The following is a 22,340-nucleotide window of genomic DNA, read 5'->3' on the forward strand; positions in this document are numbered from 1 at the left end:
TATCAAACAAACATCAAACTTGCTCCAACCTATAACGTTCGACAATAAACTAGTTTGTGACCTGCAAGAAAGGAACACAAATCAACCGTGCCATACCAAGGAATGACAGTTACTTACTTCCTTCACGCTTCACGATTTTTTTTTGTCGTTCGCCAAATGTTCCTCACGGTCATCGTGTGCTACTCAACCCTTATTGCAGCACAAATATCCAGGTGCCCGATCGACTTCTATCGCCTCGCGCTGTGAGAGGAGAATTCATCGTTGTTAGCTGAAACAAACATACAAATATCATTTCTATTTTATTTATTTATTAAATGCTCACTCACTGGAACATTCGTGAAATCTCATTTCTAAGCTTTTAATGATGATTTTTGTACGTATGCACAAACGTTTTTCTATGCAGTGCTTTGTATTCAATTTATTTCACGTATGTATACATAAAAATAATATGAATTAAAAAAAAATAGAAAAAAATAAATAGAACGTAAAATATTTTGCGAATGTTGTAATATAAGCAACAAAAAATGGGAACAGTTATGTCGTTTTTCTACGTCTTGAATATTTGAAGACGTAGTTTGTTAATGTTCGTCTTAGAACAAGACAAGAAAATAGAAAGGGATGATTTCTAAAGAACGATTAAAAAGTGCAGAACAAAGAAATGTACATGAGGGGATAGTAAGAAAACGTAAAAAAATCGTAACAAAGAGGAAGAAATATACTTTAAAAAAAATGTAACCCATTGCATTTTGTAGCAGTTGTGGAAATGTGATATGCTTCCCTGGATTTGCATTCCTTTTTAATAATAAATATATCGCAAATGTATACATCGCAGCAAACAACATCGCAAGTGTATGACGATGACGACGACAATGGCGTATAGACCAAAAACATATTCATATCCTATCCCGTTTACAAATATGTTTATATACTTTTACGTACCCAAAAAGTGGCGTATCCCGTGTGTATAATGACACAACGAGGACGACGACGACGACGGATGGAGATATACACCTAGTAGTAGTAGAAAAATAGAGTACAAAACCAGCTTAGATTTGTTTCATGTTGGAAAACGCAGAAAAATCAATAACTGCTCTTGGTTTGGTGTTGCTTGCTGCTGCTGCCTTTGTTATGTAGATTATATTTTGCATGTACGAAATTTTATAACATAACATGTATCGGTGGTATATCCCGAGGCACACATTATATTTATCTAAAATAACAAGGAAAAAGCAACAAATACATACATGCCTCTGTGTGATGTGATACAGCAGCCCGAACAAAAGATAATCTAAATATAAATGAATCAACGCTGCTGTTAATGTTTGAACTCTTGTTAGAGCAATCCAAATGCAGTTTTTCATCGCTGTAGTGATGCCTTCAAGTGAGATTTTTTCTGTCGACCAATGAACTACAGCTATAATGCCCTTCAATTGCTCGAGAATCGAAGAATGAAAAGTTACTTCATTTAGCAAAACATTTAATGAAAACACTAAGAGTTTATCTTAGCTTCAAAATTACCTCAAGGCTCTTGAAATATGCCATAAAGGTCAAAGAGGCCCCATTAAAAATATTTCGAACAAACCATAAGAAAGGTGTGAGAAGATATTTTCATCGATCGATAAAAGTTGTCTCATTAACCATCCTCCATGTGAAAAGTCGCCATATTTGGGCGAAAAATTTAAAATCAATTTTCCTGTGTGCAGCGAATAGAAGAAAAGAAGTCGAATGATAGTTTTAAACTCCACATCATTCTCGCCCGTGTTTTGCTGTCTCTCTCTCAATATATATACCTACAATATATAAATATATATTATATATTAAACATTATTATTTAGGTAAACGAATGCAAACAATACTCTGTTCATGCACAACTTAACTCACTCCAACGAATGTACGAATTTCATGTGTTGGAATCGGATAATTTTTTTTTTGTATCTTTGACATTTTCTTGAATTCACTTACTTCTTAAAGTTTTTGGCGCAGCATGAGACCAAAAATCATCACCTGCCAGAGATTTAGGAAATTGCAAAGAAAGTTTCAAAGGTCATTTCATTAATTTTTGAGTACTTGTGTACCTACTTGAGTAAGACTCCCATACGTAAATGTGCATGAGGAAGTTGAAAGACCGACAACCTTAATAATAATAGTTAGTTAGTTAGTATTCAAAACTATTATAGATTTTTTTTTAAAAGCAAAACAAAAGTAAACTGTTACCTTGCCTTCCTTGCGTTATTTTTTCTCGTGATGTGTAAAACAAAGCAGCAAAACGGCAAGCAAACAGGTATAGATTTATTTTATACATTTATTAGTACGAACGGCAGCCATACTACATACTTCATTTATACGCAAAAAAAGAGCCATTTTGCTTTAATTTTTTTTTTATATATACATTTATTATTACATTATACATTTTTCAAGCCGCACATTTTCAAGAGTTGTTCATAATAATAAATATATTGATCGAAAAATGAGGCCTGATACAGTTGTTGAAAACGATAAACTTTCATGATGCTTGTCTCTGTGAGCAGCTACGTAGCTTGCTGCATGTAGTGGTAAATATAATAAACTTTGTACACGTGCTGCGGACGTATTTAAGAAACCTACCTGCCAGCTCTATTAATAGATTAAAAACATTATTTTATGACTATAAACAACAAAATATTTTTTTTTGTGTGTTTGTGTCATTTTTATTCAATGTGTGTAGTTACTGTTAACTTTGTACTAATATGGAAATCTTTACACAAAAAAAAATACTAGAGCAAGAATTTCTCAATAAATTCCAGTTTTTATTTTTGTTGAAAATCGAAAAATGAGTTTATTCACGTCGTCGTCGTTGTATTCAGTGAACAAAGATTGTCATGAGACATCTGTCACACAATGACTACTGATGATGATGTAATTAGAGGATTCTATATGTATTGCGATAAAACTTCGAAGGTCACTTTAATATAAATAAATATATATTTAGGTATATACTTTGGTAAATATATGCGACAATGACGAAAAAAATAACAATTTTGTAGCAAAATTGTCTCAACTTGTTTTAACTGAGTGAATAAATTGACGTAGTTGTTTGAACAAGAGTCATAAGATTCATTTTGAAAACCAACTGCATCAAGAGTTTTGACATTTTTGTACTTTTAAAAGAGATTCAAGGCATAAGGAGTTGGTAAGAATCAATAAATTTTCAATTTTAACTTAATTAAAGACTTCTTAGTTATTCTTAATGAAAATTAAGGTCTTGTATATGTAAAAATTTACATCCAGGGTTGCCAATTGAACTAAATTTTGATATTTTACTTGAAAAATGTTCGATTTTAAGTTAAAAATTATATTCAAAGCTTGTTTGAATAAATTTTAACTTACTTTTAGACTTTTTTGTTATTCATAATGAAAATTTAGGTCTTATAGATGTAAAAATTGACATCCAGGGTTGCCAATTGAGCTACATTTTAATAATTTACTTGAAAAATGTTCGATTTTAAGTTAAAATTTATATTCAAAGCTTGTTTGAATCAATTTTAACTTACTTTTAGACTTTTTTGTTATTCATAATGAAAGTTTAGGTCTTATGTTTTTATTTTACTTGAAAAATGAAGACTTTTTTATGTTATTTATAATGAAAATTTAGGTCTTATAGATGTAAAAATTGACATCCAGGGTTGCCAATTGAACTACATTTTAATAATTTCCTTGAAAATTTTTCGATTTTAAGTCAAAATTTGTACTCAAAGCTCGTTTGAACCAAATTTTATTCTAAATGTAACTGAAAAACTTTGAAAAATTCATTTTTTGAAACTTTGGCAACCCTGTATTAAGGAAATTGGATAATTCCTAGATGCAGAAGATGAGATTCCAATTGTAAATTTACATTCTAACTCTTCCAATTTCCCATCAAATCTCAATAAATACAGAAAATCTGCAAATATTTAACTGTGAAATGTAGAATCGAATGCAAAATTAGTTCGAATTCATTACATTATGCATTATAGAGTATTGAATCAAAATGCATCCGAAATCGATCAAAGTTCTATTTTTAGAAATGGTTTACACTATCTTTACGTCATTCGTCAACAACAATGATTTAAAGTTTTTTTTGAGTGAAATGTCTACGTGACGACTCTGGAACATTCAAGTTTAGTTCTTCTTCATGATTCTCCATGATTCTAGTAATTTTTTTTTTGACAATTTAACTCAGGGTATATAAATAAATGTTTTCATTATGTATATCACTCAACGGATATGTATTAAAATGAAATGAAAAAAAAATGTACATAAACGACATTTAGGGTTGTTTTGCTTTGTGAAGTTCTTCAAGGACATTTGTGAAGTTGAAATTTTTTCGATGACTCGGGAGAAAAATGTTTTTGAAGAAGATTCGGAAGTGATAGTGGATGATAAAGAAGATATTTGGGACAAAGATGATAGTAGACAACACCCAGTTTATTAGTGAAGAGAAAAAATTTTCTTTTACGGCCATCTTTGACAGATGTGAATAAAAAAGAATCGTGCATGGTGAGTACGATAATAATAATAAAAATAATATGGAAAAATACATATATCTGTGTGTGACTCTACCGTGCGGAGTACATAGAAGAGTCGGTAAGAGTATAAATGTAACAAAAAAAAACAACAACAACAACAATATTAATACGTAACAAGCACAAGTACATAGGCCAGGCAGGCAGGCAAAAGTAGCAGAAGCAAGCAGTCAAATACTTTCTGCGTATAAACTTTAGTTTAATACAGGGTGTCAGTGCGAGTAAAGCGAAATAATATTTAAAAAGTGAGGAACATATTACACATTTTATATTGTACATAAGTTGTCGTGCAACGTACATCGGATATAGATAGATACGAGAGTGGAACAGCAGCAGAACAACAACTCTTGTACGCAGCCAGGTACCCACTTGAATGAATGAACGCCATACGCCATACAAAATGCGGCGCATGATATATATGTGCGGATTCACACAAATTTCTGTCGTGTACATACCGGGCTCGTGTGTAGGGCAGTAAGAAAAGAAACTCGGTCTGAATAAGACACGTCTGGTGTTATTTGAAATTAAATATTATATTCTCTCTCTCTGTGTTGTACCCCGACAACTACGCCGCGTATGTGTCATATACGACGTCGTACAGACAAAAACAGTCAAATTGCCCACTGTTTTATAATAATAATATTTATTTTCTTTTTAAATACAACTCAGTGAATGTAGAGCTCTGACTCGGAAAATATACATGTTGAAAAATCTAAATAAGTGAAAAAAAAAATTAAATTAAAATAAAATAAAAAATTCACAAAATCAAATCAATCGTTCCTAAATGAAAAATAAACACAGGAAAAAAATATGAGAAATGATCAACAAAGTGCACTATTAATGGATTATCTACTGACAAAGCAAGAAATTACAGCGAATCCATTAGAGAAGGCAACAACTGCCAAGACAAGACGTAAAACGCATTACATTAAAAAGATCCTACAATTAAACGTGGACTACATGAATTCAATGCACGACCGTACGATTGAGCATCTAAACGGGATTATGAAACGGAAAACCGACCGCTTACCAAAACTCAAAGTAAGTCTGCGAAAAAACTGATGACATATCACAAAAAAAAAAATGAAAATAAAATAAATAAATAATGCTATTCAGTGAATTGAATGAATGTAAAATGAATCGTTCTATTTTAAGCATAAATAACAAAAATAATAGTATAATGAATAATTCAAAAAAAACGACACACTGTTAAAAAAGTTTCATATCTCTAGTTCTGTTTACACTGATAATTAATTTTAATTCTCAATTGAACAAAAAAAAAATATTTTTACACACATGATACATATAACCACATACATGACGTACAGACAAGTACATAAACACTTAGAGAGGGTGTCTTATCGCTCGCTCACTCATAAATGAATCGCAAATTAGCTTAGGAAGTAACTAACTAACGAACTATTCACTAGCTAATTAATTGTTTGCGATGCGATTTTCATGTCATACAAGAGTGGAGTAAATAATTGTTGATTTTTTTTTCTGTTTTTGTATTTATTTATCGTGCGTTGTCGTCTTCTCTTCGTCATCATCGAGTCGTCGTCGTTACTCGTTCAGAGTCGTTGCGAAGACAATTAAAAAAAAATGAATCTGAGTCTGAAAGGAAAAAAAATAAAATACAAAAAGAGTTAAAATATTTATGATGAAAAGAAGAAGTGTCTGTAAAAAGTGACGTTCAAGTGACTTAATCGCATTTTAATACGCTTTATTGCAAATTTGAAGGATTTTTGAAAGGTTTTTAAGTACTAAGTTATTATGTCACGTACTGTGTTTTATTCAGTGACTGAATTTGATGAGAATTATGCGAATTATAGGCATATAAAAAACAAGCAAAAAATATTAAATAGAAAAATTTTGAAAAAATTTCAAGTTTTAAAGTCAAATGAATAAATTTGAAATATTTTAATTCTTTAAAAATATTTTTTGTTGAAAAAATAAAAAAAGGGTCAAATTTTTAGAATTTATATAGTAGCGATCATAAGATTTTTTGCAAAAGGCTTTTTTTCATACAAAACCCTCAAAATTGGGCAGTTTTGAATATGCTTTCGGTAATTTTTTTCGCATATACATTTTTGTTAGGCTACAGTAGGACAACATTTTTCGCTTCTACAAGAATTTTCATCTTTATGGGTTTCATAGATATGAAGGTTTATTTGGAAAAAAATAAGTTTTCATATGAAAATCGCTATTTGTTTTTTTTAGAAAATATCAAATATCTATGAAACCCATAAAGATAAAAATTTTCATAGAACGAAAAATGGTATCCTAGCCTAAAAAAACCTATATTTGAAAAAAATTACCGAAAGCAACTAATATATTTACAGAATTTTGAGGGTTTTGTATGAAAAAAGCCTATTGCAAAAAAAAAACTTATGATCGCTAATGTATGATAGATAGCTGATAATACATTTTTTGAAACGTTATAACTCAAAACGAGTCATAAATAAGGACAAGATCAAGTCCTTATTTAAGACTCGTTTTGAGTTATAACGTTTCAAAAAATGTATATTGAGCTCTATGATGAAATTTGGCATCTTTATATATAGAAAGTTTTTTACAATTACAATATTTATTTAACCAGGACTTAAATTTATACAATAAATGACATTAATTAAAGGGACTTGATTACTAACTAATCATTGCATCTTATATATAGGACTTAACAAATAGTAGATTTTTTTGTATACGTCTTGGTTACGTCGAAAAGATAAAAAAAATTATAGAAAAACTTTCTTTTGAGTACTTTACGTAAATAAAACTGAATTTCTAAATGAGAAGAAGTATTCATTGCATAATTTTAGGCATTGAATTCATTTGTTTTGGTAGAACGAAGTCAACGGGTCCTAAGTTTTAACCTAAAAAACACTTTTTGATCATATTTTTTCAAAAAATATCAAATAAAGTTAACTTTTATTCAAGATTTAGAATACTTTTGTTATACTGAAGGCTTTTTGATAAGAAAAAACCTTTCGGATAGACTTGAAACCGGTAATTTTTTCAAGCAAAATTCTTCAAAATGCGATTTAAAAGACTCGATCTCGTCTTCGTTGTTCAAAACTATTTAATAAAACTTGATTAGCTAGCGTTATATATCATTTAGCTTTTGTTTTTTTTTTTGTATTTTCGTACAAAGTGTTCTGTCTATGTATGTTACAAATAGCATTCGAATTATATACGAAAAACTTATGTATTTATAATGAGTGAACAACGAAATGAAATGCTAATGTAACTTATTTATTGAAGAGAGCTTTGATGGTATATAAATCATTTATATATTATTATTTCTTCCAATTCAAAGCTCTCTAGTATTTTATAACAACAACAACAACAACATCGAGTCGACCGAATGTACAAAACCCATTTTATATAAATAAACATTTATGTACCTCTCGTGCGATGGATGGCGTTTGTGTGGTGATGTGGCGTATGTCTTATATGCACGTATGAATGTCGTATCAATTCAAAAATACGATCGATAATAAAATAATATTTATTCCTTGACAATAACAAGTTAGAATCTGGTTGTTGTTTCAATTTTGATTGTGTAACAATTTCAGTTTTGTTAATCGTTTGAACCAATCTCTCGATTTTGTCAAAGGTTTGTCAATCAAAATTTTAAAGTAAATTTTACTGATTTTGTAAAAAAATTACTGAAATTCGATGCGAAATCGACTAATTCATAAATATAAATATTGACATTTCTTACGAAATTAGTGAAATTTTTTACAATCATTCGGACGTTGACCTCTTTTATTGTCTATGGGAGTGTCGATAAATGGCATAGTTTGCGTTAAATATCACAAAAACTCATAATCAGTCTCTAAAAATAATTTTTTTCTGTTTTTGAATAGTTCTTAGTGATCAAAGGTCGACCAATTTTCCAGTAAATTAGATTTGAAACTTGTGATATATGAGAAAATTAACCCATTTTCTGGTTGAAATCTTTTAAATTCATCCATTTTCACCTTTTTTCATCTCATTTCAACTAAAATTTGCTCAAAATGTGCTAAAAAATTGAATCCAAGGCAATGCAATCGACATTTGTCGTTCAATGCAACAAACTTAACTCGATTACCCACCAAAACCGTCCTCTGTACATGGTCGGTCATTGGCCAAGTTAGTGTGAAACGCAATGTGAACTCGCTCTGAGCATTTTATTTTTGAATTAAATCTAATAATACAAATAATAATGATACAACAGCAACTTTGCAAGTAACTGTTCATTTATATATAATTTTTTTTTGTCGTGTCTTATGTACTCGACTATTCGCAACTCATTACTTACATCCAAGTACATAATAATAATTGAGCGAATAGAGTTTACTACTTTAGCGAATTTTTACTTTCACGAGGTGAATTGTCGATACTTTTTGCAACTCTAAGCAAGAAAAAAAATATGTTTCGGGCTTTCAGTTTAGTAACGGTAGAAAAAGCAAGTCAACTTGCAAAATGTTACTCTTCTTCTTCTTCTTCTTTGCCTATCTCTTTTCTTTAAATACCTTCATTTTTTGTTAGGTTGTAACATTTTTCATCATCTACACTTTTCTTTGAAGCATTTTTTTTTTGTTTAGCAAAAATAAACGGGATTTTGCTTGTTTTAAAGTCTGTTCAAGAAAAAAAAAATTAAGAAAATATTAAGGAACTGAAAATATTTCTTAAAAAAAATGTATAAAATTTTATTTTATTTTTTTAATTTTTAGACTTTTTAAATAATTGATAAATTATTATCTATTAATAATTAAATAAAAAAAAATAATAAATTTCTTTTTTTTTTTTTAATAAAAAATTTTTAAATAATTTTTTTATTAAATAAATAAAATGAATTAAAAAAATAATAATTTTAATAAAAAATATTAAAATAATTTTATTGAATTTAATAAATTTTAATTGAATATTTAAATTAAAATAATAAAAATTAATTAAAAAAGTAAAATAATTTATTAAAAAATGTTTTACATTTAAATCAATTAAAAATTAAAAATTTTTTAATTAAAATGCTTCAATTTAAGGGATTTAAATAAAAAAAAAAAATTTAAAAAATTTTAAATTTTTTTTGGATTTTTTTTATAAAAAAAAAAAAATAAATAAATTAAACATAATTTTATTTAAAAAATAATAAAATTAGTTTGTTTAAAAATTTAATTCTTCAATTAAATAATTTCTAAAAATTAAAAAAATAATTAAATTAATTTATTTAAAAATTTAATTCTTAAATTAAAAAATTTCTAAAAATTAAAAAAAAAATAATTAAATTAATTTTATTTAAAAATATAATTCTTAAATTAAATAATTTCTAAAAATTAAATTATTATCAAGTTAAAACACGCTTTCCTTCTCCACATACCGTAAAATCTCTCGTTTTTACTTTTCTTCATTCGTTTGTTTTGTGCGATGATTTCTTCTTCATAGCTCGAACAACAACAAAAAGAAGAATACAGAAGTTTATCATTACTCTTAAGGTAATCATTATGTGTTGCGAGCATAGAATACAAAATTTTATACTCATCGTCGTCGTCGTCTGTTTCGCATAATCTCGTCTCTTCAAGGATTTTTTTACAAGATTAATAAATAAATATATAACGTTACACGTTCTCTCCTCGCAAAAAAAAAGAGAGGAGGAAGAAAGAGGAGGGTTGTTATGTTAATTTCAATAAAATTTCAAGGGAAGTGAACCCTTTTTTAGTATTATTATTATTATTAGTTAGTTACTTGAAATGAATGACCTTCTGTGCAATTTCTTCCAACTATCACGCGGTCAATTCGCATCATCGAGATCATCTTCGAAACACGTACCTCTGTCGATACTGAGAAAAAACTGTAAGTGAAACATATCGAAATATAAAAGGTTTTGTTTAAAAAAAAAATGTGTCGCCATATTGAAATTGAATAAAAGATTATATTTGTTCGGTATTTGCAAACACACTTCATCGTATATAGATAGAGCAGCGACAGCGACCGATACATACACTACATGAGAATACGAAACACGACGTAATAAACTCCCTGCTTTAGCTCTTTTTTTAGCTTGCCTGGTTGCTGGCTTGCTACTTTATTGTGTCGTACAGAAATTTTTTCATTTTTCTAGATATTTGACTTTTTTCGCTATATAAAAAAATGTTTAACCAAAGTTCAGTAAGTGGTCGATGTATTTTTTTTTGTTGTAAAAAACCCTTGTTTATATGGGTTTCATATAAAAATGTGGAAAAAGATACTTTATTATTATTATAAAATATTAGGAAAATTTTTCCTTATTTTTTTTTCCACAGAAGAAGACATTTTGTAACTAAAAAAAAAATAATTCTCAATAATTTTCTATTTTGCTATTAAAAAAATTCAATTTTATATTTTTTTTATTATTTTATTAATTATTTGAAGCATTTTTGGTCATTAAATCCTTAAAAAAGCTCAAAATAGTGAAAAAATAAATTTAATACCACATTTTTTCTTCGAAATGCGGTAAAAAATCAATTTTTAGTTCGAAAATTTGCCTGTAGATGTCGCGCCAAAGGAAACAAATCTTACGAAAAACGTGTCATTTTAACAATTAAGACATTATCACAGCACTTTGATCAACCTTGTAACTATTTCAAACTCATACGTGTCATTTTCACAGATTTTGGGTGTGTCAGTATCATCATCAGGTGAACTTTATGTTCGAAAGAATGTGTTAAGAGAAAACATATCGAGCGAGAGAAGAAAGAAAAAAAAAACACACAAAAAAATCATTATCTGTCGGCCATTTTAGCATATATATTTATTTCATTTCCCATCACATCAACATGTAATAAAATGTAGTAGAGTACAATACACATTATATTTTTGTGCTCTTGCTGTATTATTTTATACTCTTGCTTGACTAATAAATGATGAAAATAATGTGTGTTCTTGTTGTTGTTGTTGTTCTTATGCCTTGTTTCGATTTATACGGAATTCATATGAAAATATGGAGTCTGTATTGTGTGTGGGGGCATGGAAGCGCGATGTGAACAACGACGACATCGACTACGATTAAATATTGTTTAGTTCGGTTGAAGGTTGCTCAATTTCAATCCGATCATTTTTTTCGATGCTGACGTAATTTTCTTGTGAAAATCACCTTTTTGGCAGCCCTTCGTTTACCTTGTTTCCTTTTTTTTGTCGTTGTTGGAGTAGTTCAAATGCCTGCGCATCGCATTTATTCGCGAATCGTCGTCCACGTGGTGTCTATTTGCCTTCCCAAAAATGGTTTTATGCAGTTTGAGTGAAAAAAGGAAGAAGAGTCGAACAATGAATGCAAGGGAGATGCAATTGTGGAAAGTGTTTCACGTTACAAGAATGATTTTTGTTAGTTGTTTAAAATTTTTTTTAAAATAATTCTTAAAATTTTAATTCTTTGTAAACTTTGTCAGATTTTATATTAAAATTATAAAATTGCTTTGTGAAAGAAAATTTTTTAAAGAAAAAGCATAAAAATTTCCTAAAATCTTCTTTTTTTTCTTAATGAGGCCCTTAAAAAATTCTGAATGTTACTTTTGATTGAATTTTAAATTCTTGTCATTTTTGTCATTTTAAAAAATCTTTCAGTTTAAAAAAATGAATTTAACCCAATTTATTTGGTTTTATATTCAACATAGATGGCGCTTTATTTTACCATTTGTATTAAAAATTATTTAACAAAGCTCAGAAATTAAAGAATTGAAAAAAATTATGATAATTATAATTCAAAGTTAATGTTTGCTCAATTTTTAAAATAAAAATTTTACATAGAGGGCGCTTTATTGTGATTTTTAATTTAAAAATTTAAAAAATGTTTTAAAAAATTTGAATTTATGAAAAAATTTTATATGTTAATTAAATTTAATTTTAATTTAAGTTTAATTTACTTTTTATTTTTCCAAATAATTTATATAATTTTAATTAAATTGTAATTTAATTTTATTTATAGCTTAAAAAAACAATATAGAGGGCGCTGAATTTTTTTCAATTCTTAAAAAAATTTTGAATTTTTTTTTTAACAAATTAAGAAAAATCCGTCAAAATAAAGGAGAATGTACCTTAAGAAATCTATAAAAAATAATACAAAAATCGAAATTATAAAAATTAAATTAAAATTAAATTGTTAAAAAAAAATCAAAAAATATTTTGAAAAATATAATATTTAAAAAAAATAAAAAAAAAATTGTCAAAAATATGGAGAAGTACTTTATGAATTCTTTTAAAAAAATACAAAAATCGAAATTATAAAAAATTAAATTAAAATAAAATTCTTTAAATAAAATCTAATTTTTTTTTGCAAAACTGAAATTTAAAAAAAATTAGAAAAATTTGTTAAAATTATGAAAAAGTAGGTACCTTAAAAATTCTTGAAAAAAAATCAAAATTATACAAAAATTATAAAAATACTTGAAACACTTTCCCCTATTGCACCCGCCTAATCGCAAAACAAAAATATCATTTTTAGGTTAGAAAAGTTCAAACCACTTGACAAAATAAAAAAAATTTAAATGTCAAGTAACTGAATCGTGTAATTAAGTAACAAGCGACAAATTTCACTCGTTCATTCATTTAAAGACCGAATAATCCGAAAATGACGAGAAAAGAAGCACAAAAGAAGAAAAAATAAGGTGTTATGTGCCGCTGCCGCTGCTAATCAGCCTCGGTTATAATATTATGACGTATCGGTACCGTAGCGCACCGCACCGCTTTTTTTTTTTCGTTGAAGATCATCGTCGTCATTGAGATTGTTTATTTATTTTTTTTTTTTTACAATAATTTAACGATACTAGCCTATATACCTCGACGACGACGACGACGACGACGGAGGTAGGAATGTGTTTGTGTGTCTTTTTGTACGGCGCATGTCAATGAATGGAACAAATACTTGCTCAAATTTTATTCTCCACGAACACAGGGGCAGCAGCGCGAGAGATAAGTGCATTCACGAAGAGCACGATTGAAACCGACAGTGTATTTGTGGTTTAAATCCAATTTTTTCCTTCTTTTTTAGTTTCGTCTTCTTCTCGTGTGTGTGTGTGTGTGAGTATTTGTACGGGACGATATTTATGAATCGCGATCGTAGTCGTTGTCGACATTACGTCAGAAGAGAAGAAAATCTGCAAATATTTCGGTTTTTTCTGTCTATGGGCCGCACGAAAGGTACGCGATGTGTGCGAGTGTATGCTAAACAAACAACAAAAATGTATTCTTGGCATTGGTAATGCATACATAAATATTGTTTCCTCTTCACCTACTGCTGTTGCTGCTCGGCTACTCGCTACGGACACACACACCGACGACAAGTAATCAGTGTAAAATGTGTCTTTGTGCAAGCAGCAAGTAGAGTGTAAAACCGTATATTTTTATTATTATTGTTGTTGTTGTTATTTTTATATACATATTTATTACAAATATCGGTATGAACTTTTTTTTTAGTTTAGTTTGAATTTTTCTGTGTATTTATTGAAGATATCGTTGGCGTGTAAATTATTCATTCAGTGTGACTCGACTTCTCTTATCAAGCAGCAATTTTAATGAATATTACTCAATTCAAAGTGGCAGAAAATTAGAAAGGAATGCAGCCATTTTTTACTGTGCATAGAAAAAAAATACATGTTGATGTTATTTTTCTGTATTGTGAGTTTCATTGTTTAAGATAAATAAAACAAAAACAAAAAAAAAAATAAGTGTTAAAGAAAAAATTCTAACCCTCGATACAAATTTATTTTTAAATCGTTCGAACAAGAAATGTACAAAGTTTGAAAATTTTATCATTCCTTGCGTTTTTGTTCGAGACTCTACTATAATCGCTCGTTTTTAATAATAATAATGTTTTTTTTTTACATACAAGTCGTACATTCACTATAATCCCCCATGTTTGCCTGCTGCCGAATACCTCAAATAACTAATAATGTGTACATGTTCAATATAGAAGGCAGACGACGATGTCGAGTTTGACTGTCTGTTGTTGTATTTATACAAACGACTCACATGAAAATGATTTTTTAAAAGCATTTTTGAAGAATTTTTAGAGAAAAAGGGAGTTTTTGTGGTCTGTCTGTTAGGAAAAAGTTAAATGAAATTAATTGAAAGTTAATAAAAAAATTAATTGAACATAAATTGGTGAAAAAATCGACAAAATTTTATCGACATTAATTTATTAATTTTTTTTTTATCAATTTATTTATTTATAAAATGAATCGTTAATTAAATGAAATATATTTTTTTATTAATTCAACAAATTAAATTAAACTCATTAAATTTTATAATTTTTTAATATTTAAATAATAATTTTTAATTTTTTTTTTATTTAATTTAAATATTTATTTATTTTTATTAAAATTTCAATTTGATTATTTTTTTTTTAAATTAATTTAAATTAAATTTAAATTTATGAAAAAAAATATTTTTCAAAAAAAAAGTTTAAATATTCACAATTTTAATTAAATTATTTTTAAAAAAAATAAAATTTTTTAAAATAATTTTATTAAATTAAAATTCAATAATTTTTTTTTAAAAATTTTTAAATAATAAATTAATTTTTTAAATTGAATAATTTTATTTTTAATTTAAAATTAAAGAATTAAAAATTAAATTATTTTTTAAAATTAAAGAATTAAATTATTTTTAAACCAATATTAATTAAATTATTTTGTTAAATTTTTTTTTAAATAAAATTAAATATAAAATTTAATTCGATTTATTTTTTTAAATCATTTTTATTAAATAATTTTTTTTATTTTTTTTTTTAAACTAAAGAATTAAATTAAAAATTATTTTTTTTTAAATTGAATATTAATTTTTTATTCGTTTAAAATTTAATTAAATATTTTTTTTTAAAATAAATTCATCTTTAAAATAATTTATTAAATTTAAAATTTTAATTAATTTATTAAAAAAAAAATTAATCAAAAATGCGCTCAAACAATGCATTTTCACTGAATAAAATTTCGATATCTCGTTTTTAATAATAAAATAAAGACAAGTATTACGTGTACATTCATTTAGTTTTCAAATCCATTTCGATTCAAAAAGCACAGTGCTACTACTACTTAATGTGATAGCTATTTATAATTCTATGTATCTATCTATACCTACGTTATGATTAAATAAAAAAAAAAAGAGATATTTAAACAGTGAGCTTCAATAACGAATTTATTTATCATTTTTCGGATGACGATGCATTCATCAATGATTTAAAAAAACTTTTATTTTCTGTGAATCTAGTTTCTAAACAGAAAACTGCATTTTATTTATACGGCCATTTTGTTTTGTGGCTCACGAATTGACACGAGTTGAAAAGTATTTCAAAGTAAAAATTGTGGAAAAATTTCTTAGATTTTAATTAAAAAATTTTTTTTAAGGAAAATTTACTTATAATTTTTTTTTTGTTTTATTTTTAGATGTCTGCTGGAACACAACTGCAAATGGCACCACAAACAACGTTAGTCACACAACAACAGCCGGGTGTCACTAATCAGAATCACTATTCGCAGCCACAGTCAGTAGTGCATCACCATCATCAATTGCATTTGCACGCATCGACACCAAACCAAAACAATTCAGGACAAGCGACGCCCCATCATCTGTTGAATCCGGCGGCGGCGGCGGCGGCGACGCATCACAACAACCAAGACTCGAACATGAGTACGGGCTCGTCACACAGTGATAAAGAGTTAGAGACTGTCACACCTGTCATGCCGCCCGGCATTACGCCCGAGAAGCTTCAGCGGGCGCCCGTGGAGCGAAAACGGAAACGAAAAGCAGCCGACGACAGCGGCGGTCCCGGCGGCGGAGTCTTGCGAGATGGGCATCCCACAAAGGGGGCACGTGTGTCAGTCATGAACGACGGCAAGAAAATCAACGACTTTTTCCCGAAACACGCCGCCAATAGTCCGGTGCGACAACCGTCGGGCGGCGGCACCAAAAGCCCCTCGTCGCAACACGGCAACTACATGATGTTTCCACCTAGTCCACAGGCGATGTCCGTGCAGGCGGCGCCTCCCTTCTTCAAGCCTAGTAATACTTCCAACATTGTTCCTCAGCAGGTTGCGACGCAGCTCCAATCGCCCATCACGCCCACATCGGGATCCGCACTAAATCACCTGTCGTCCGACCAATCGTCGCAGCAGCAGCAGCAACAGCAGCAACAGAACCAACAACAGTCACAACAAACGAATCCCCATTGCACGAACAATTCCGTGTCGCTTGTCAACGTGAGCAACGATGCGCTGCGAACCAATGTCGTTGCCGCGAGTCAAGCCAGCCAAAATCTCGCAAGTCCCCAAACGCCAAATCCGGTAGTGTCGCATGTCGCGTCTCCCATCATGTTGTCAAAATCCGTGCAAACGGACATCAGTTTGTCCGACATGAGTGATCGCGACACCGATAGCGAGTCGAGCAAAAACAAGGTGGATGAGCTCACGCGACAGTCTGACGAGCAAAAGTGTCAGATAACGACGCACCTCAAGGTGATCGAGCAGCATAAGAATCATATAAATAAGTGTATAGACGTTGTTAAGAAGTTGTTAAAGCAAAAGAGCAATATTGAGAAGAAGGAGGCGCGGCAAAAGTGCATGCAGAATCGCCTGAGACTCGGGCAATTCGTGACGCAACGCGTTGGCGCCACTTTCCAGGAGAATTGGACTGACGGATACGCATTTCAGGAATTAGCAAAGTAAGTTTTTATCCCTCATTGAATTAAAAAAAAAATTTTTTGCCCCATTTTTTGGCTTTAAAAAATCGAGAAGAATAAAAAATTTTTGCAAAAAATTTAAAATTTTATATTTTGTGAAATTTTTGAATATTTAACTATTAAAAAATTTAATTATTAATTTTTTTCAATTTTAATTTATTTTCTTTTACACTGACGAAAAACATCTAAAATTACTAAATTAGCATAAAATTGTTCAATTTATTTTTGAATGGAATTGTATTAAATTAAAATTTAAAAAAAGTCTCTTAAAAACTCGTCGATAAAAATTTATATAAAAAACATTAGATTATTTTTTTAAATTTTCCCTTATATTTTCTAAAATTAAAAAAAAATAAATTTAAAAAAATATATTTTTTAATAATTTTAATTAAAAAAAAAAAATTATGAAATTTTTGAACAGAATTATAAATAATTATCGTTAAAATTGTAACTAATTGTATATAATGTTGAAAAATATTTATTTTTTAAATTCTTTTCATTTCTAATCTAACCTTTAATTTCAATTTCTCACAAAATTTTAGAAAAAATAAGAAAAAAAAAGTTAAATTTAAAGATATTTTTTTAAAATTTAATTAGTTCGACGAATTAATCGAAGTCTTTAAAAAAATTTTAAAACCAAAAATTTAATAAAATAAAAAGATTTTTAAAATTACAAAGGAATTATTTCGAAATAATTTTGAAGCATTAAAAAAATTATAGAATTTCTAAAATTTTTAATAAAAAAAAATTAAAAAATATTAAAAAATAAAATTTAAAAATATTTAAAATAATTTTAGAAATAAAATAAGTTGAAAATTTTTTATTAAAAGTTTTTCACATTTTTGAGTATTTTTTTTAAATTATTTTTATACTATTTTTTAGAAAATAAATCTTGCAGAATTTTATAAATCATTTTTTTTTTCAAAAATTTTGGGCAAATCTTTTAAATTTTATCTTAAAACAAAAAAAAATCTAACAAATTTTTTTTTCCACAGACGTCAGGAGGAAATAACTGCCGAACGCGAAGAAATTGACAGACAGAAGAAGCTGCTCATGAAGAAACGGCCTACGAATCAGGAAGGTGGCAGAAAACGCAGCGGCTCTGCCTCCACGAATGCCAATGCCAGTACTTCCGGCGGCAATTTGCACAACGGGAGTGACGCGACGTTCCTCAAACCAGATCCTGTATCAAATACTTCAACATTTACTCTGCAAGAGTATTACGAATGTGATGAAATCCTCAAATTGCGGCAGAATGCGCTGAAAAAGGAGGATGCCGATTTGCAATTAGAAATGGAAAAGCTTGAACGTGAACGAAATCTTCACATCAGAGAATTAAAACGGATCCACAATGAGGATCAGGTGAGATTTTCCATCCAAATTTCAGCGAAAAATCGATTTTTAATGAAAAATAATATTTTTTTAGTCCCGTTTCAACAACCACCCTGTGTTAAATGAGCGATATTTACTGCTAATGTTGCTGGGCAAAGGAGGCTTTTCAGAAGTTCACAAGGCATTCGACCTCAAAGAGCAACGATATGTCGCGTGTAAGGTGCATCAACTAAATAAAGACTGGAAAGAAGACAAAAAGGCGAATTATATAAAGTAAGAATTAATTTTTTCAGTAAAATTTCAAAAACTTACGATTTTTTTCCGAAATTTTTAGACATGCTCTTCGAGAATACAACATTCACAAGGCGCTCGATCATCCCCGTGTCGTGAAATTGTACGACGTTTTTGAGATAGACGCGAATTCTTTTTGTACAGTGTTAGAATATTGTGATGGACATGATTTAGATTTCTATTTGAAGCAACACAAAACGATTCCCGAAAAGGAAGCACGAGCGATCATCATGCAGGTGCGTTTTTTCTTCTCATTTTCCTCAAAAAAATCATTTTTAACGAAATTTCTGCTTTTTTTAGGTTGTTTCAGCTCTCAAGTACCTTAATGAGATAAAGCCTCCGATCATTCACTACGACCTCAAGCCCGGCAACATCCTACTGACGGAGGGCAATGTCTGTGGCGAGATCAAAATCACGGATTTCGGTCTGTCGAAAGTGATGGACGAGGAAAATTACAATCCGGATCACGGCATGGACTTAACGTCACAAGGTGCTGGAACGTATTGGTGAGTCGATCAAACAGAAAATTATATTTTTAGTTGCTTTTAGTTTAGTCATTTGCGTAGGCAGGAAAAATATTTTCCTCTAAATTAGACAAAAAATAATTTTAAAATTTTTGTGATTTTTTTTGTCGTAGGTATTTGCCGCCAGAATGTTTTGTAGTTGGTAAGAATCCACCAAAAATATCATCGAAAGTTGACGTCTGGAGTGTCGGTGTCATCTTTTATCAATGTCTTTATGGCAAGAAGCCATTTGGGCATAACCAATCACAAGCCACTATTTTAGAAGAAAATACAATTTTGAAGGCGACTGAAGTGCAGTTTGCGAACAAGCCAACTGTCTCGAATGAAGCAAAGGTAAGTTTTGTGAATTTGACCTTAATTTAACGAATTTAACTGAAAATTTAAGAAAAAAGTGTTTCAAAAATTTTTTCACAATTGAAAATTTTTAAGTTATTTTTAACCATTCGAAATAAAAAAATATAATTTTAAAAAATTAAAAAAATAATAATTTAATTAAAATTCAATTTTAAAAATAATAAATTAAAATAAAAATAATTAATTAATTATATTTAAAAAAATAAATAAAAACCGCTTAAAATTTTTTTAAAAATAATTTTGTAAAATAATTCAAAAAATTTTTTGCTAATTTTGAAAAATAATAAAATTAAAGTTTAAAAAATTAAATAAAAATAATTTTAACTTTCAAAAATTTTTTTAAATAAAATAATTAATTTAATAAAATATCCATGAAAAGCTAGAAAATAATTTTTAAACCATCAAAAGTTAAAAAAAAATAAAAATAAATTGTGCAGCTTTAAAAAATATTTTAAAAATTATTTTTTTTTTTTAATTTTTATTTTCATATTGAAAAATAATTTTGCAAAATATTAAATTTTTAAATAAACCATTTTTTTTTTAATTTTAAAATATAATAAAATTAATTACATAAAAATAAATTTCAAATAAAATTAAATTAAATACCTATCATAAATTAAAAAATAAAAAAAAAATATTTTTTTAATGAAAATAAAATTTTAAACCATGAAACAAAATTCTACCGCTGTAAAAATTTAATTTTTTATTCAAAATTTTTTTTTTTTTCTAAAAATTTTTTAAAATAATTTTGATAGAAAATTTTAAGTAATTTAATTTTCAATTATTGAATTTTCCTTTTTTGAAACATTTTTTCTTGCAAAATTCATCTCTCAACCATCAAAATTTTAATAAAAATTTAATTTTTTTCAGAGTTTCATCCGCGGTTGCTTGGCATACCGCAAGGAAGACCGCATGGATGTCTTTGCGCTGTCACGCCACGAATACATTCAACCACCGTTACCGAAGCACGGACGGCAATCCAATCAGCAAGCGCAGCAACAAAGTCAGTCGGCAAGCGGCAGCAGCGCCAACCAATCGGGCAGTACAAGTAGCGGCATCCAAAGCGGAAGTGCTCAACAAACCTCATTCTCGACCGGCATGTTTGGTACCATGAACCAATCGAGTTCGTCTTAGCTGTCGCACTCCAAGCGAAACAGCAGCAACAGTATGTAGATCAAGAATTTTCACACACAAAAAATGATGAAAAAAGCTCAATTTCGTGATAAATCCGCGCGCGCGCCGCTTATTAGTCAAAAAACAAAAAAAAAAGTAGTTAGAATTTGTACTACGCTCTTTATCTACATACTGTCTTCGTTACATACCAGTATCATCGTCATCATCGTTAAGAGATGCATGCAATTTTTTATTTCTTCTACTAATTTAGTCAAATGTTGAGTCTCGACACTGTCGATTGACGACGAATGATTTGCATTTGACTAAATCCAGAACGACAAACATTTTCAGACAAATGCATAGGAACGCCGAGAACGAGAAAAAAGACAAAATTTTGAGAGAAAAACATATACTTACAATCCTATATGAAAGAAAAAAAAACGTTAGAGAATCAGTGATATGCTAAAGAAAAATACACAAATCAGTCAAATAGTTCCACGACTGAACTGTTACTTCCTTTTTAATTTTTTGTATAAGCATGTAAATTGAAGGCATGTTAAAAAAAACACACAATGAACGTTCACATGAAATTTAAATAAATGCTTCGTAAAATAACTTCGTGTAAATATTACTACAATATTATTATTATGTTTATAAATGAGAAAAGAAAAATTAAAATTACAACAACAACAAAAAGAAAAAACAAGAAAAAACTATTAAAGTAAAATTATTAAGAAGAATAAAAGTAATAAATTAAATTATTTGTTAAGTTATCCTCTTAAGCTATTCTTACGATTATTAAAATTATAGAAGGTTAAGTGATATTAGAGGTACACACAATGAAATAATAATAAAAATTACAATTAAATTAAACAAGAAAAAAAAATAAAATTTAAAAATAAAAACTAGGATGTTTAAATAATTCAATGCTCTTTACATTTTAAATCAAATTTAGATAACATACAAAAAAAAACAATGATAAACGACAAAAAACTTTCCTTATAAAAAAAAACAAAACTTTATGTTTCTGAAAAGAAAAAAAAGTAATTATTAAAAAAAAATAAAATATCTAATATTAAATGTCCATACGTAAAATACAGCCAAATATTCAAAAAAGAAAAAAAAACAGAATGCATTCTCAGTATAATTCATTGAAATAATAAAATAAAAAAAATAATTGCAATTGTATGGAAAATTTGTTTTTAACTTTAAATTCCCTCTTTTTTTTAAATTATTTTTTGTGATTTTTTAGGTTTTAATGGGAAAAATTCAAAATTTCAAGGAGTTTAAGAAGATTCAAACTGGCAAAAAATTTTCGTTCCTGTTTCTGACTGTGGATCCACTTTTAATCGAAGCGAATTTCTGATGCTGTATTTTAAATGTGATTTTAATCGTTTTGAATCTGTGCAGAAGCAATTTCTCTTGATCTGACTGCTTTCCTAATTTTCATATAAAATGTTTACAATTTTTTTTTTTCATTTTTAGGCCGCTCCAAAT

The 22,340-nt window shown here is 28.3% G+C and overlaps 1 protein-coding gene across 1 annotated transcript; it reads left to right on the forward strand.

Annotated features, from left to right (window-relative positions):
- Positions 1–5,034: 5,034 nt before the first annotated feature.
- Positions 5,035–21,540, forward strand: LOC134835967 (serine/threonine-protein kinase tousled-like 2). Its single transcript, XM_063851034.1, has 8 exons — positions 5,035–5,582; positions 15,938–17,211; positions 18,225–18,591; positions 18,656–18,834; positions 18,896–19,088; positions 19,153–19,358; positions 19,490–19,709; positions 20,601–21,540. Exons 1-8 carry the CDS (start codon positions 5,352–5,354, stop codon positions 20,862–20,864), a joined length of 2,934 nt encoding a protein of 977 aa, XP_063707104.1. The 5' UTR covers positions 5,035–5,351; the 3' UTR covers positions 20,865–21,540.
- The last annotated feature ends 800 nt before the right edge of the window (positions 21,541–22,340 follow it).

The sequence above is a fragment of the Culicoides brevitarsis genome, chromosome 3 (assembly GCF_036172545.1).
Source record: "Culicoides brevitarsis isolate CSIRO-B50_1 chromosome 3, AGI_CSIRO_Cbre_v1, whole genome shotgun sequence".
Classification (NCBI taxonomy): Eukaryota; Metazoa; Arthropoda; class Insecta; order Diptera; family Ceratopogonidae; genus Culicoides; species Culicoides brevitarsis.